Genomic DNA, 12,585 nt, shown 5'->3' on the forward strand with positions numbered 1-12,585 from the left:
AGAGCACCAAGGCTCCCCTGATTGGTCCTATGACAGCCGCACGCTGCCCACCATCGCCGGCCATTCTTCCCGGCTTAGGTAGGCTAGGTGATTCATCTGAGGGGGCTGAATATTGAACACCCTCTATCGATCTCTTTGAGGCTCGCCATCGGTTTCTCCTGCCTTACGGTCAAGCATCGCTATCTCACGGCCAGGGGGGGCCACTCTGAGTTCGCCGACCCTATGGCCTGAATACACTGGACGTTCCACATCGGTCATCAGCATTCGCAAGCTGCATCCGGATCGGTGTGCGATGCTTTGGACTTGCAAGCCCGACTTGATGTCGAATTCGGACCTCACAGAAGTTTCTGGTCAAGCAGATCTATGTCTGGACGGCACCAAAAAAAGCCATGTCGACACGACTATAAAGCTCTGTCTCTCCCTTCCTCCACTCGATCCCTCTCTATGCTTCTTCGTGCTGAGGTATCCACTACTGTTTACATTAGCTCCCTTCTGTTTTTCGGATGGCAGAATTCGGTGCTTTGAAACCAGCACCCAGTGTCCTCATGAGTGAAGAGTGCAAGAAGAAAAGAGAGCTCGAGGTCACCGACGCCGAAGACGACCAGCTGAAGAAGCGACGAACAAGTAAACAGGTCCACTGGGATTTGGCTCCGATGCCTCCTTCAGCTGCTTATTCTGCTCCCTCCGCCTCTGGCGGCCGGGACTTGCCCAATCCTTCGGGTCTGCCTCGGTAGGTTTTCGCCTTGTCTCTCAACCCACCTCTCACTGATGAAGAGGAATGACAGGTTCTTGGAAATCGAAATCCCAGATGCGAGCTACGGCAAACCTCCCTGCAAACGACAAGGCTCGCCACGTCCGTGGACCACAGACTTCGCATACAGGCAGCCGAGATGCCACCATTCGGGCAGTCGTTGCAATTGTCAGTTTGCTACCGCCACAATGGTTCCCGCCCTGGAAGTCTCCATGCCATGGTTATCGTCGTCGAGCCTTTTGCATCCAACTGAGCCAATGTCTCCATTCGAGGACATATCTCCGACCTTTGCCTCTGACCGTAGCGGATGGTCGATTGGTGTTCAACAGCTCCCAACCCCCGGGCAAGGTACAGAGAATCCTCACGACATGACTGCCAGCGCAGACGAACCGATGGAACCCAAGGGTACCTATTATCTCGCTGTGGATGAACTTCAAAGCCAGCCTGTGCCCGATGCCGGCCACTCCTTTGCTGAGCAGGCACCTGGAACAGCGGAGGTGACGCCCGTCAGCCATCTGGCTCACCCAGGTTCGGGATCCATCAGTCCTGCGTGCTGTTCCTACGCGGGAGACAAAAACAAGAAAGTCCCACAGGACGCCCCGGTCGCTCAAGTTGCGGATGGCATGGTCGTACCTATGGCTGTCGACGTGTCCTTCGGCGGCGCGGCCCATCCAGGTAAACCATACAGCTGCACCTCGGCGTACAACCACAGCTATGTTCTCTCTTCACCTGCCCATCCTGTTGGGTCCAACACGCCTCTCACTCCGCCAGAGTCGGCAGGCGATCCGTGCCCATCGCCCGTCATACGTGACCCCATGGGTTGCCCTATTCCGGCCTTCCAACATCCCATCGAACGAGGCCCGATTCATGGCCAATTTCCGACCACCCGTCCAGAGGATTATGTTTCCGCGACGCTGCGCCCAGTGTACCCAGCCCGTTCTGCCTTGGCTGCTGCAGCCGACCCGTCCTGCAACTCCCCATACCAGCAACGACCGATACGTCTCTGTCCTCGTCACCTTTCGTCATTCGTAACGCATCAGCATACCTTCGTTCCACCGTATAGCACACGCTGGGCTCCATCGCACCCTGATGAATACTGATCCAAGCCTACTCCTTTGTTATTCGCGGTTACCGTTGGCGAGATGATTGAAGAAAGAGAGGCAAATAAGCACCAAACAATTCACCTGTGTGTGGGCGATGTGCGTTGAGAGGCCCTGATGACGGCAGCAGCACAGGTGAAGGAGGGGAAAAAGTATGGGCACACAGTGGCTATAGACATGCTGTTTTCCCTCGTTGCTGGTCATATTGTGGCTAGCCTTGTCCTTTCTTCTTTTTCTTTTTCCTCTTCCACCATCGCCACCATTCGCTCCAGGCAGGATGAGTCCATCAGAAGTTCTGGAGTGTCACTCTCAGAGTAGGTGGTGGTGGTGGTGGTATCAGGGCAGGTGGTAATTGCAACAAACCACCAAAAGCAAGTTGAATTGCTGGGGAATTGTGACATATGATGATTGTTTTGTTCCTATTTCCGCTTGCACAGAATGAACAGGCCCCAGAAGTGGCAGATATCTATCTGTCTATCTGGCTAGCTAGCTAGCTGTTTATAGTATGAAATAGCACACACAGTTCACATAGCTAACTAGCTCGCTACCCCAGGCTGTATGCGAGAACGAGATCACGAATACATACCTATACATGCATATCCATGAACGGAGTGTTCTTCATGCGAAACAACATCAGTGCCAGCCCAGCCTCTGCTTTTTCTCTGTACTCAATCTATTGTATCTATCCCTGGCGAGCTTATCCTCTACCAAAACAAATGTTTGGGCAGCGAGGGCAAGCGAGCCCAACCATTCAATCGAATCCAATCCAATACAACAACAGTGATCGTACGGTACCGTCTGCTTCCTTCCTCTGTCTGTACAATGGATATGTATGGTATTGTAAGTAAGACACACAAGTCGGAAGACGACCAATGCGGCCATGCCGACCGGCTGGACAACAAGCGTTCAGGATCTGGCGTCTGCTTGTCCGACACACCTCCTCCCTCTTTGTAACAGCAACCCTTCCTCTGTTGTCGGTTAGTTGTGGAGCCACCATCAAATTTCCTGGCCCCATTTCCGTTTTTGTAAGGTTTCCTCCTCGCTCACGAGTTCCTGCAACTTCTTAGCAAGGGTTGCGAGTCCATGTTCCTGTGGGCTGTGGGCTGTGGGCTTTGTTTGGATAGGGCCGGCCTGCATGCATGCCTGCTCTCTTTTCACTCAGTCAACTCGCGAACTCGTTCATCCAGATTGAGGCTTCCACGGCACCTCTTTTCCAAGTCGAGGGGTGCATAAAGGATGATGATCCACTTCTGGGAGGGTGGCAGGCAAGGGCATGGCCAAGCCAAGGCGAGGCAAGGGAATTGCGATTTTTCGAAGCGCGGTTCCGCGTCGAAGCTCAGATGCCACGACCGACAGAAAGAACCCTGGATCGACCGGAAAAGCCAAAAAGTCGAATTTCGAAGGCCAGGGTGATTCAGATGGACCTGGGATCAGCGGCAGAGAGGTAAAGAGCAAAGGGTCAGGAGGAGGGTCCTTGAGCGACCGACCGATCGACCGCCCATGCCGCCGTTGATACGGGCGCACCTTGTTACCTGGCTTTGCTGCGTAGCTCGCTCCCCACCGATAGCAGCGCCGCCATGTTAATCAAGCGAAAAAGGACCTTTCCGACATGTCTTGACCAATATGGACACCGCCCGATTAACCCGCCCGCCCACCTGCCCGCCATCTTCCACAATCCACAACATTTTAGGCCATGGTGGTTAGGGCAACGAAGACCCATCCCGGGCGGGGAGCCCTGATTCCTGGAAGGAAGCAAGGGGGGAAAGGAATAAACCTTGATGTTGTCACCACAGCGCCAAAAGGGGGGATGGAGGTGTCATCAGGCTGAGTCCGACCATTTTGGCAGAAGCGTTTGTACGGGAGATAGACAATTGGGCAGATAGTCGGTCTCCAGCTGCTTGTGGGTGGATTCACATCTCGTATAAAGGCCTTTGAAGGGAGGACGCCAGAAAGCCGACGGGAATTAATTTGTCATTTCTTTTGCGGCCCCGTTTCCCTTGACCCCTTGCAAAGCAATGGCGCGGTACAGCGAGAAAGCAAAAGGCACATGGGGAATGAAATGCATGCCTTCATGCGGGTTGAGAAAGACATGAGCATAAACTGACTCCAGCTTCCTTCTTGGAACCCAAGCAGCGTAGAGCATACAGACGCGGCTTTGACATCAAACCTCGTGCCGCACGCAGGCTTTGCCATCGAACCAGATCTAGGCGCGATTATGAACTCCGCCCCAGTCAGAACGGGCGGGAGGGGAAGAGGAAGGAGAGTTTTCTGGACTTCTTGATCGAGGAGGTCGGGGTGTTGATCGCGACCTTGTTGTTGCTCGACTTGTTGTTAGAGTTTCTTTCTTTGTCTCCTGGCTTCTTGCTAATGTTAACTCGCATCAATTGTCGCCTGGAGTATGACCCGAACGTGCATGCATCATGCACCATGTAATGCCTTGGAGTTGGGACTATGTGTGACTGCTCTCGATACTAGGACGGTTGGAGGCGCATTTGAGCCGATCATCAGCCCGGGCGCTTGTTGCTGGTTGGTTACACAAGGTGGTTTCGACATGCCGTGGTCCTGGAGTCATTACGCACGCCATGCATGCGCTAAATCTCCCTGCCTATCTTGGTCTAGTGGCCTAGGATGTCCATGTCTGTGATCAGCAGGTCACAAGTGCAGGGAGGCGGATGAAAGCGCGGGCGAGAGACCGAAACTCGTATTTTTTTTCGCCTACGAATTGTGGAGTTGGTTGATCTCGTGTCAACACTATTCGTTTTCGGCCAGCTGTAGTCCATGCATGCCTCTTTCGTAGTAATTGTCGCGGATTGGAATGAGGGCTTTAGAACCGACGACGAGGAGGAGGAGGAGGACGGGACATCGAATGACTGATGGGCTGATCGACGTTGGTCAATCGCCACGAGTGATGCTGGAGGTGCTGGTACAGTCAGTTCTACATTCTCTGAATACCCATGACAACATGATGGATCGGATCAATGCAATGCATCTGCCCGGTTGCTAAAACATCTATCTCTGGGTTAGCACGCATCTCGGATGGTGTGGCTGCTCTCCTCCCTGGGCGTGGACTGTTACCAGACTCCGAAACTCCGGTGAAGACCATTGCTGGCTGCGTGGGTTACACACAAAGGTGAGTCTGGAGCTGAGCTCATGTGCAGGAGTACAAATAAGAGGGAAAAGAAATAATGGGGATGAGATGATGTTGAGGTTGTTGCAGTCACAGTGGAAAAAGAAGGAGGAGGAGGGAGGAGCCGCAGCAGCAGCAGCAGCAGCAGCAGCAGCAGCAGCAAAAAGTGACCAGGCATAGTGTGTGTCTCGTCGCCGTCACCACAACCACCACCACCAACACAATACCACCAATACTTTGTTATTCCCCCAGAAATCAAAGACCATCTATGTCGATGTCAATGGATCGGATCAATGGACGTGATTGATTGATTGATTGATTGATTGTTCTTGTCGAATAGTATGTTATATACCGGTGGTAGCAGCGCTCTCTCCCTCTCTCTCTGCCACCCATATGACGGACTCATGGCATGGACCAGCCGTATTCTGTCATGAGAGCATGCATTGGCATACATCAAACATCTTCATTGACATCGCATTGCACCCTCCTTCACGCCCTTTTGAAGTCCCTTCCATTCCTTTCCTTTCCCCAAGCGGATAGATAATATGACAATCAACCAACCAACCAAGCAAAGCATTCTCATCTCATCTCGTCATGTTCGTCAGACAGACATCCTTTCCAAGCGTTATGATGGTGATGTTGATATCGATGTGCCATGGCGCCAGAACAGAATGCCCAGAAGAAATGCCCATTCTATCACACACAGGCTGCTTTGTTGCAGATGGATGAATATACATCACCATACTCACAAACCCCAAGAAATGCCACAAGTCGTCATTAATCTTCGTGTCAGCTCCCATACACATGTGCCTCCAAGCTGGGTTGCTATAGTGCCAGAGCCCCGTCCCAGACACCGCCGGAGATCTAGCTGATCAGGTAAATTCGACCGTCCCTCCGGTCCTCCCCTCGCGGGCCAACTTCGCCTGTGCCCGTTCGGCCCGCCTTCTTCTCCGGTTGTTGGCATACTCGGTCGCTCCACTCGTCTCCGTACCAGGAGAAGTCACGCCACTCCCTGCCGGGTACCCGAGGTTGCTTGCTGACCCCGGGATCGGCGGCGGAGGCGGAAGAGGCACTTGATATGCTTGACCATAGCCTGGTTGCACGCCCGGCGGTTCAGGCGGAGTAGGGTAAGGGACCGCGGGAGGGGGAGAAAACCCAGCAACAGACGCAGGCGGCTGGGGAGTCCTGGCCGCAGCCGAGTGTGGCGTGGTGGCAGCCGCAGCAGCAGCGTGAGCCGTCGCTTCATTCTGCGCCGCCTGCTCGGCCTCCAGCGCTTCGGTGCGTCTCCATCGTCGATCGGCACTCGTGGCCCCCATCGCCTCACTGTCGCTCCCACTGAAACTCGAGCCTCGCCGTGATCGTCTCGTTGCCGCGGACGCGTGACGTTCTCTTCTCCGTGCTTCCCGTTGTGCGGCCACTTCTTCTTCCGTCAACCGCCGCAGCGTCACCTGGCGGCCGTCGTTGTGCATGTTGATTTTCACGCTGACAGGAGGGGAATCCACGCTGTCAGCCGCATGGTTGCGACGTCGACGGCGGGAGTCCTCCGCCGCTGCCGCTCCGAGGGCTGCCCCAGCCAGTCCAGCGGCCGCCTCGTCGCCGAGATGATGTCGATGCCGTTGCCTGCCGGATCCCGTGGTGTAGAGTTCGCTGCCTGACGAGTCTAGGTGAGGTGGAGGTACCGGAGGGATATCTGCGGGGCCTGGAGGGGGGATGGGATAAGCCGCAGACGGCGGCCCTGGCGGAACGATGGGAGGATCCTGGCCGACGGGTCGGATTCGATCCCGGTCGGCCAGAGCACTGGCTGCGGCGGCACCGACACCTGCTCCTGCCGCGACCGGGATGGCTCCGCTCATTCCTGGCGGTCCCAGATCGGTAGACAGGTCTGACGCGGTCTGACTGCCCATCCTACCGTGGCGCATGCGTCGGGGGGGAGCCACTCCGTCGCCCGTGTACCGATGACCCGGGTCCATGCGCGCCCTTCGCTCATCCTCGATCCTCTCCCTCCTCAGCTGTTCGGCGCGAATATCCTCTTTGCGTTGTCTGCGATTTTTGAATAGTTGTCGAATGGCGAACACCGTTCCCCCTGCAGCCACGGCATCTCGGAATCCGTGCGATCTCCGGTCGCGCCGCGAAGGGGATCCAGACATGTATGAGTCGTACGAGTACAATGACCCGGATGGTCTGCGTCCGTCCGATCCGGGTGTCATGGGGGTTTGTGCGAGAGGGTGCGTCGGTCTGATGTGGCCCGGACTGACACCACCCGGCGTCACTGGACGAATGGAGGGTGGCCTGCCTTCTTCGATTCGCGACATCGAGTCTGTCGTGACCGACTGGTTGCCACCGAGAGGTGGTCTGTAAGGGCCCACGTCCGAGTCGTCATCGCGGTCTCTCCGGCCCATCAGCTTCTTTACCGCAGCGACAGCTCCTCCGATGGCGGCGACTTGCAGAAGGCGATGTCCGATGCCATGGCGAGACCGGTCAGACATTTTATCGTCGTAGTAATAAGACGATCCACTTCCGGTCACTTCGGTGCCAGAACCTCCATGCACGCGGTGAGGCGAGTCGTCCCTCCTCGACGACCGTCTCCTGAACAACGCCGCGAGACCCGCGCCCGCTGCTCCAGCCAGGGCCAGTTTCCCCAACCCAGTGTGTCTGCGGTCATCATCCGTCTCAACCACATCGACATGATGATTGCTCCCGCCGCCGGGCCCGTAGCGACCTCGTCTTCTCTCGGCCAAGTATTGCAAGACAAAATACAGGAAAAGCAGGAAAAAGCCCCAGAGCGAATAGAGGACAAACAAGTAGGGGGGCGATCCGTAGAGCGTCAGACCCAGTGCAACCTGGACGATGCCGAGCAGAGCAATAGCCCGGCCCATCCAGTGATGGAGCATGGCGCTGAGAGGAATGTGTGGTCGCTTCCTCCCTTTTTCTCGTCGGTGCACCATGCAGCCTCCCAGGACTTGCACCCAGACCAAGACATAAATTGCGACACCGATCCCATGGTGTGGATTGGTCAAGCTCCTGTTGGGACCGACCGCTTGAAAGCCGAGAATGATGATGACCGTGCTCAAGAGGAGGGTGAGGATCTGGAGCCATATGTGCATTCGGAGGGCAAGTCGGGGCTGGCGGCCGTAGAATCGCATGAGGAAAATCGCGAGCGGCACGATCCCGAGGAATGTGATGGCGGCAATGATGCCGTGTGCTTCGACCAGGCCATGGTATCCGGTCAGGGAGAAGAAGCGATTCCCCATTCCTGATTGTTTTCGATCACGTCAGTCTACCGTCTTCATCACAGAATTGCCGTGTTCTATCTTCTTACCATTGTATCTCATTGTCGCGAAGTTCAGTCCCACGAGGTTGGGCAGGAGGAAGTCATCTCTTCCTGCGTCCCAAGTCCCGTCGCCCACATGCATCGTGTTCGAGTCATAGGTGCTGCTCCCGGGGGGGGAGAGTTGCGGTGAGGGCGACATGGCTCGAGGGCGATTGACGGAAGAAATTTGGCTGGAGGCTTTTCCTCCGACGGTCAAGAGGCGGGAACCATCCAAGGTACGTTTGACTCTGATGTTTCCCCTTGAACAGCAGTCGGTGGGTGACTTTTGCGACTAGATGGGGAGCTGTCACGGATCTGCGCCTTTTTTGTTTACTTGGAGCTCGGTGAGCGGGGTCGATAAGTGGCCAGCTCGCTTTGTGCCTGGAGGAAGTGCGGATGGAATATACTGTACGGTGGGAAGACGCAGGGAGCGGACTTGGAGCTGAAAGGGCAACTGCTCGTAGGTTGGGTAGGAAAAGTATCACAAAAGCAAGTCCGTAACGGACAATTGGGATCGTGTGGATGCGTCCGGCGTGAGGAGCGTGAGTTGTCCTGCTTCCCTGCAAAGGTGCAGGTGGCTGCCAAGATCGAGCCAGAGCCGTAGGATGGGCAACAACCACAACCCCGGCACCCTCCACCCCTCGCCCCCCAGAGAGAAGCGCCTAGTGCCGCTAAAACACAGGCACCGACGCCTAGTCAGCTGGCGCGGCGGGCACCCGTGGGCTTGTCGATTTCTTCACTGTCCATTCGCCACGCGGTCGCCTCTGCCCGTGGCTACCCGCACACTACGCATATTCAACACCCTGGTTCGTGCCTTGGAAGTGTCCGTCATGGACATCGACATCACCGTCTTTCCATCTTACATACACACATACAACAGGAGCACGAGGAGACCCAACAACTAGCAAAGTCGATGCCACTGCCGCCGCCGTCACCAGATTTATCTTGGACTCCTTTCGACGTCGACCATGATTGATGCCGACCAGTGGGCTCGCTTTGTCACGGCCGTGTCAAGGTACGCAGTAGAATCTCAAGTTAATCGCCCTTATCAGTGCCCAGATAAGCTAGACACAAGATCCTTGGTTCTAATCGATATACATATGCCTGCAGACTTCTAGGATGGGTCTAGTAAGTAATAGCCTACCGAGAGTTCAGAATCGTACCGTCTCGTCGCTGATTCTTGTGACAGTACATTATCCTGGAGCGCCTCATTCTATCCCCAGCCGTGGCTGAACTGGAAACGTCGGTCCACTCAAGGCCTTGCCATAGATTTTCCACTTCTCAACGTTCTGGGGTTTGTATGCTACAGTGCCTCGACCTGCTCTTTCCTGTATTCACCCACAATCCGGAAACAATATGCAGTGAGGCACCCCGCGTCCCCGGAGCCGACCGTGCAGTCGAATGATGTGGCCTTTGGTCTGCACGCCGTGGTCCTCGTCATCTTGACGTACTCGCAATTCTACTCACGGCTATGGGGCTTTCGAGTGTCGGATCACCAGCGAGCCACTCGCCCGGTGTTGGCAATCGTGTGGGGGAGCCTCCTCGCTGTTGCTGGCATGGTTGTCCTGGTGACTTCCCGCTCGGGGTTGAAGGACCAGGATCCAATGGACTGGGCCTGGATAGACGTGGTGAGATGTTCTTTTCGGCTCTCCATCGTTGTCACCGCGTTCGACCGCTAACGGGAGCCTGTCCGCAGCTGTACACCCTGGGTTATGTCAAGCTGGTCTGTACTTTTGTTAAGTACATCCCACAGGCCTTCTTCAACTATAAGCGCCAGTCGACCGAAGGCTGGAGCATATTGCAAATCTTGTTTGATCTGACCGGGGGCGTGCTGTCCATAGCTCAGCTGGTGCTCGATGCGAGCTTCGGCGGTGACTGGAGTGGAATCACGGGGAATCCTCTGAAGCTGGGGCTCGCGAATATTAGCATGGGCTTTGACTTGCTTTTCATCCTCCAACACTATGTTCTGTATCGGGGACGAGAAGAGATGTGGAAGGGCTCGGACGGCGACAACGACCCCGAACGGCCGCTACTCAGTCGTTGACTGCAGGCCGTCTTCCTGTGCCTCGCATCAACAGGCAGGAGACGACATTTCCTCAGCAGTCTCGGGCCCAGACAAGATAATTTCGAGTCGAAAGGGAACGGCCACTTCCAGCTGAGAGCCCAACGGGTTTTGACCTTGGGCTCGCATGGGTTTCTCAATCTGCACTTTCGTTTGAGAGGCTTTTCGCCGGATCTGGACCAGCGGAAGTGCGGGCTGTGCAGAGCGAGGGTCGCCGGCCCCTCGCTAAGCCACGCTTCTAGCGACGATTCAGTAGGATTGGACCAGCGAACTCCGACCACTGCTCAGAGAGGGGATGAGTTGTGGAAATCAAGCATGGTCAAAAGGACCAGTGTCGAATAGGTGAGCCCGGGTTCTCAGTGGAGTCAATCCCGACGACCTCGATGTGCCAGAATCAGGTAGCTGGACCTGGCTGTACCTGTCGCCGGTGCTGATCACATTTGAGAATCTTTAGATCACATCGACATCACTTCGAAGAGCAATAATAGATTATGTGCCAGTGTTGGCGATGGTGTTCCGTATTGCGTACTCCGTATCCGGCAGCATGGGATTTGGGATGCCTTGCCAAGCCCCCAATCCTTTGATAACCTGACCAATACCGCTTCCACGCTGGGTTTCATGTGCTTCTAAGAGTCCGATCACCAGTGATCGTGCGGAGTATACATACCTCGTACACCTCGCTCTTTCCTGTTTCCATGGACCTCGCCGGCAGTCGGACATGTGCGAACACGATTACAGAGCTCCTCTTCAGCTTCTTCTGTAGCCACATTGGGGAAGCCTACATGCAAGGCGTTGGTGGGAGTGCTTCTCCGACGCGCCGTAGATTTGCGGAAGCTACATCCTTGTGAGCCTAGTTAGCGCTTCCGTGGCAAAGGGGGCTGAGAGGTTTTGGTCGCTTCGGATGAGGATGGGATTGGACTGGAGTGCACTAGACCCAGACGACATGGGGGACTCCATCGGCCAACAAGAAGAGTCGCCGTGCAGTCTCAAAGCGATCTCTTTGGCTGTGCACGAGCCGAACGGCAGGTTGTACTCGTCCGTCTTGCATGTTTAGGGCAGACGCCTGGTTTTGCTCAGAGTTGGAGGTGACCAGGTCCTGGAGAGGTGAAGAAGCTGGCAGACGGGATTCCAAGCAAGTTCTTTGCGACTGCGGGGCGAGCCAGCGAAGCTAAAAAGGGTCAGTCGTCAGCTAATCAGTCATACGATATGAATTGAGGCTCTCGAACTGCCCATTGTAGGAAATCGCCAAGATGACTGTGTCGAAAGATTGATGGTGGGAGAGAGAGATGACAGAAAATGAGTTGATGGGCAGGGTGACAAGACACATCACTCCTTGCCATGCAGGTGGCACCAGTCCAGTATGGCGTTTTCGGGGAGGGGAATGGAGAATGGTGCTTTGAGGCCCAATCTGCGAGGTGAGGCAAGTCAGAGTCACAGAGACACCAATGAGAAACCAAGGTTTAGTGCAACCGGTTGCTGTCGTGCTGCCGGTGTGTTGGTGTGCTGGTGCCAGCGCCTTGCATCTGTGTGGGCATGGCTATTGTAGGAGGTGTTGCTTTTTCGTTGCGTGGCATCAGCTGCAGCGTGTCGGTCTCGGTCTAGCAATTGCTTGGTTGGGTAGTGGGAGGAGCAGCCGAGAGGAGAAGCGAGAGAGCACGAGAAAGAGACAGAAAAGGACTCTCTCTCTCACCTTCGTACATACGTAGGTCCAGGGCGCAGTCTGGGTTGCTTGTTTCCCTGTCCATCCTCAAAGCGGCATCTGACATGCTGGCGGATCGGAATCAGAGCCTCCGTAATGCATTGTTCTATTATTTCTTGCCGAATACTCCGTGTTAATAATATGTACTGTATGATGATATGATATTTCTGGGCCTCCTGTCCAGCAACCTTCTTTTCCCTGTGTCCGTCCCCTGGAGGTGACACCTCTTCATTGGTATCAGCCTCCCGGGAGTGGGTCGCTGAGTTAGGGACTTGGGGGGTTGTCCTCGCCTATCACGTTCAGGCTTCCAACCCCCCCAAGGCATGCGTTCGATCCGGTTGATCTCCATTAGCAACGAGTGCTCACTGCTCAGTAGTCGCCTAAAGGAGCCTCTTCGCCAACCCATTCAGCTTTGTTCGCGCGAGCCTCCGCTCTTAACAAAACAGCCTCAATTACCCTAATGCAACAGGCACAACTAAGCCCTGCACTCCCACTGACTTCTCATGGAGCCACCAAACTTTCGTCGTCGCAAACAG

At 55.3% G+C, this 12,585-nt stretch overlaps 3 protein-coding genes across 3 annotated transcripts; 2 read left to right on the plus strand and 1 right to left on the minus strand.

Annotated features, from left to right (window-relative positions):
• Positions 1–503: 503 nt before the first annotated feature.
• AYL99_11059 (hypothetical protein) lies at positions 504–1,851 on the plus strand (the record flags this gene model as incomplete). Its single annotated transcript, XM_018842565.1, has 2 exons — positions 504–730; positions 786–1,851. 2 exons carry the CDS (start codon positions 504–506, stop codon positions 1,849–1,851), a joined length of 1,293 nt encoding a protein of 430 aa, XP_018687978.1.
• Positions 1,852–5,850: 3,999 nt separating this feature from the next.
• AYL99_11060 (hypothetical protein) lies at positions 5,851–8,448 on the minus strand (the record flags this gene model as incomplete). Its single annotated transcript, XM_018842566.1, has 2 exons — positions 5,851–8,231; positions 8,298–8,448. 2 exons carry the CDS (start codon positions 8,446–8,448, stop codon positions 5,851–5,853), a joined length of 2,532 nt encoding a protein of 843 aa, XP_018687979.1.
• An 808-nt stretch (positions 8,449–9,256) lies between these two features.
• On the plus strand, positions 9,257–10,332 carry AYL99_11061 (hypothetical protein; the record flags this gene model as incomplete). The annotated part of the gene is made up of 3 exons (XM_018842567.1): positions 9,257–9,303; positions 9,478–9,916; positions 9,985–10,332. 3 exons carry the CDS (start codon positions 9,257–9,259, stop codon positions 10,330–10,332), a joined length of 834 nt encoding a protein of 277 aa, XP_018687980.1.
• Positions 10,333–12,585: the final 2,253 nt, after the last annotated feature.

Source organism: Fonsecaea erecta (assembly GCF_001651985.1).
Source record: "Fonsecaea erecta strain CBS 125763 chromosome Unknown Scaff13, whole genome shotgun sequence".
In the NCBI taxonomy this organism is placed as follows: domain Eukaryota; kingdom Fungi; phylum Ascomycota; class Eurotiomycetes; order Chaetothyriales; family Herpotrichiellaceae; genus Fonsecaea; species Fonsecaea erecta.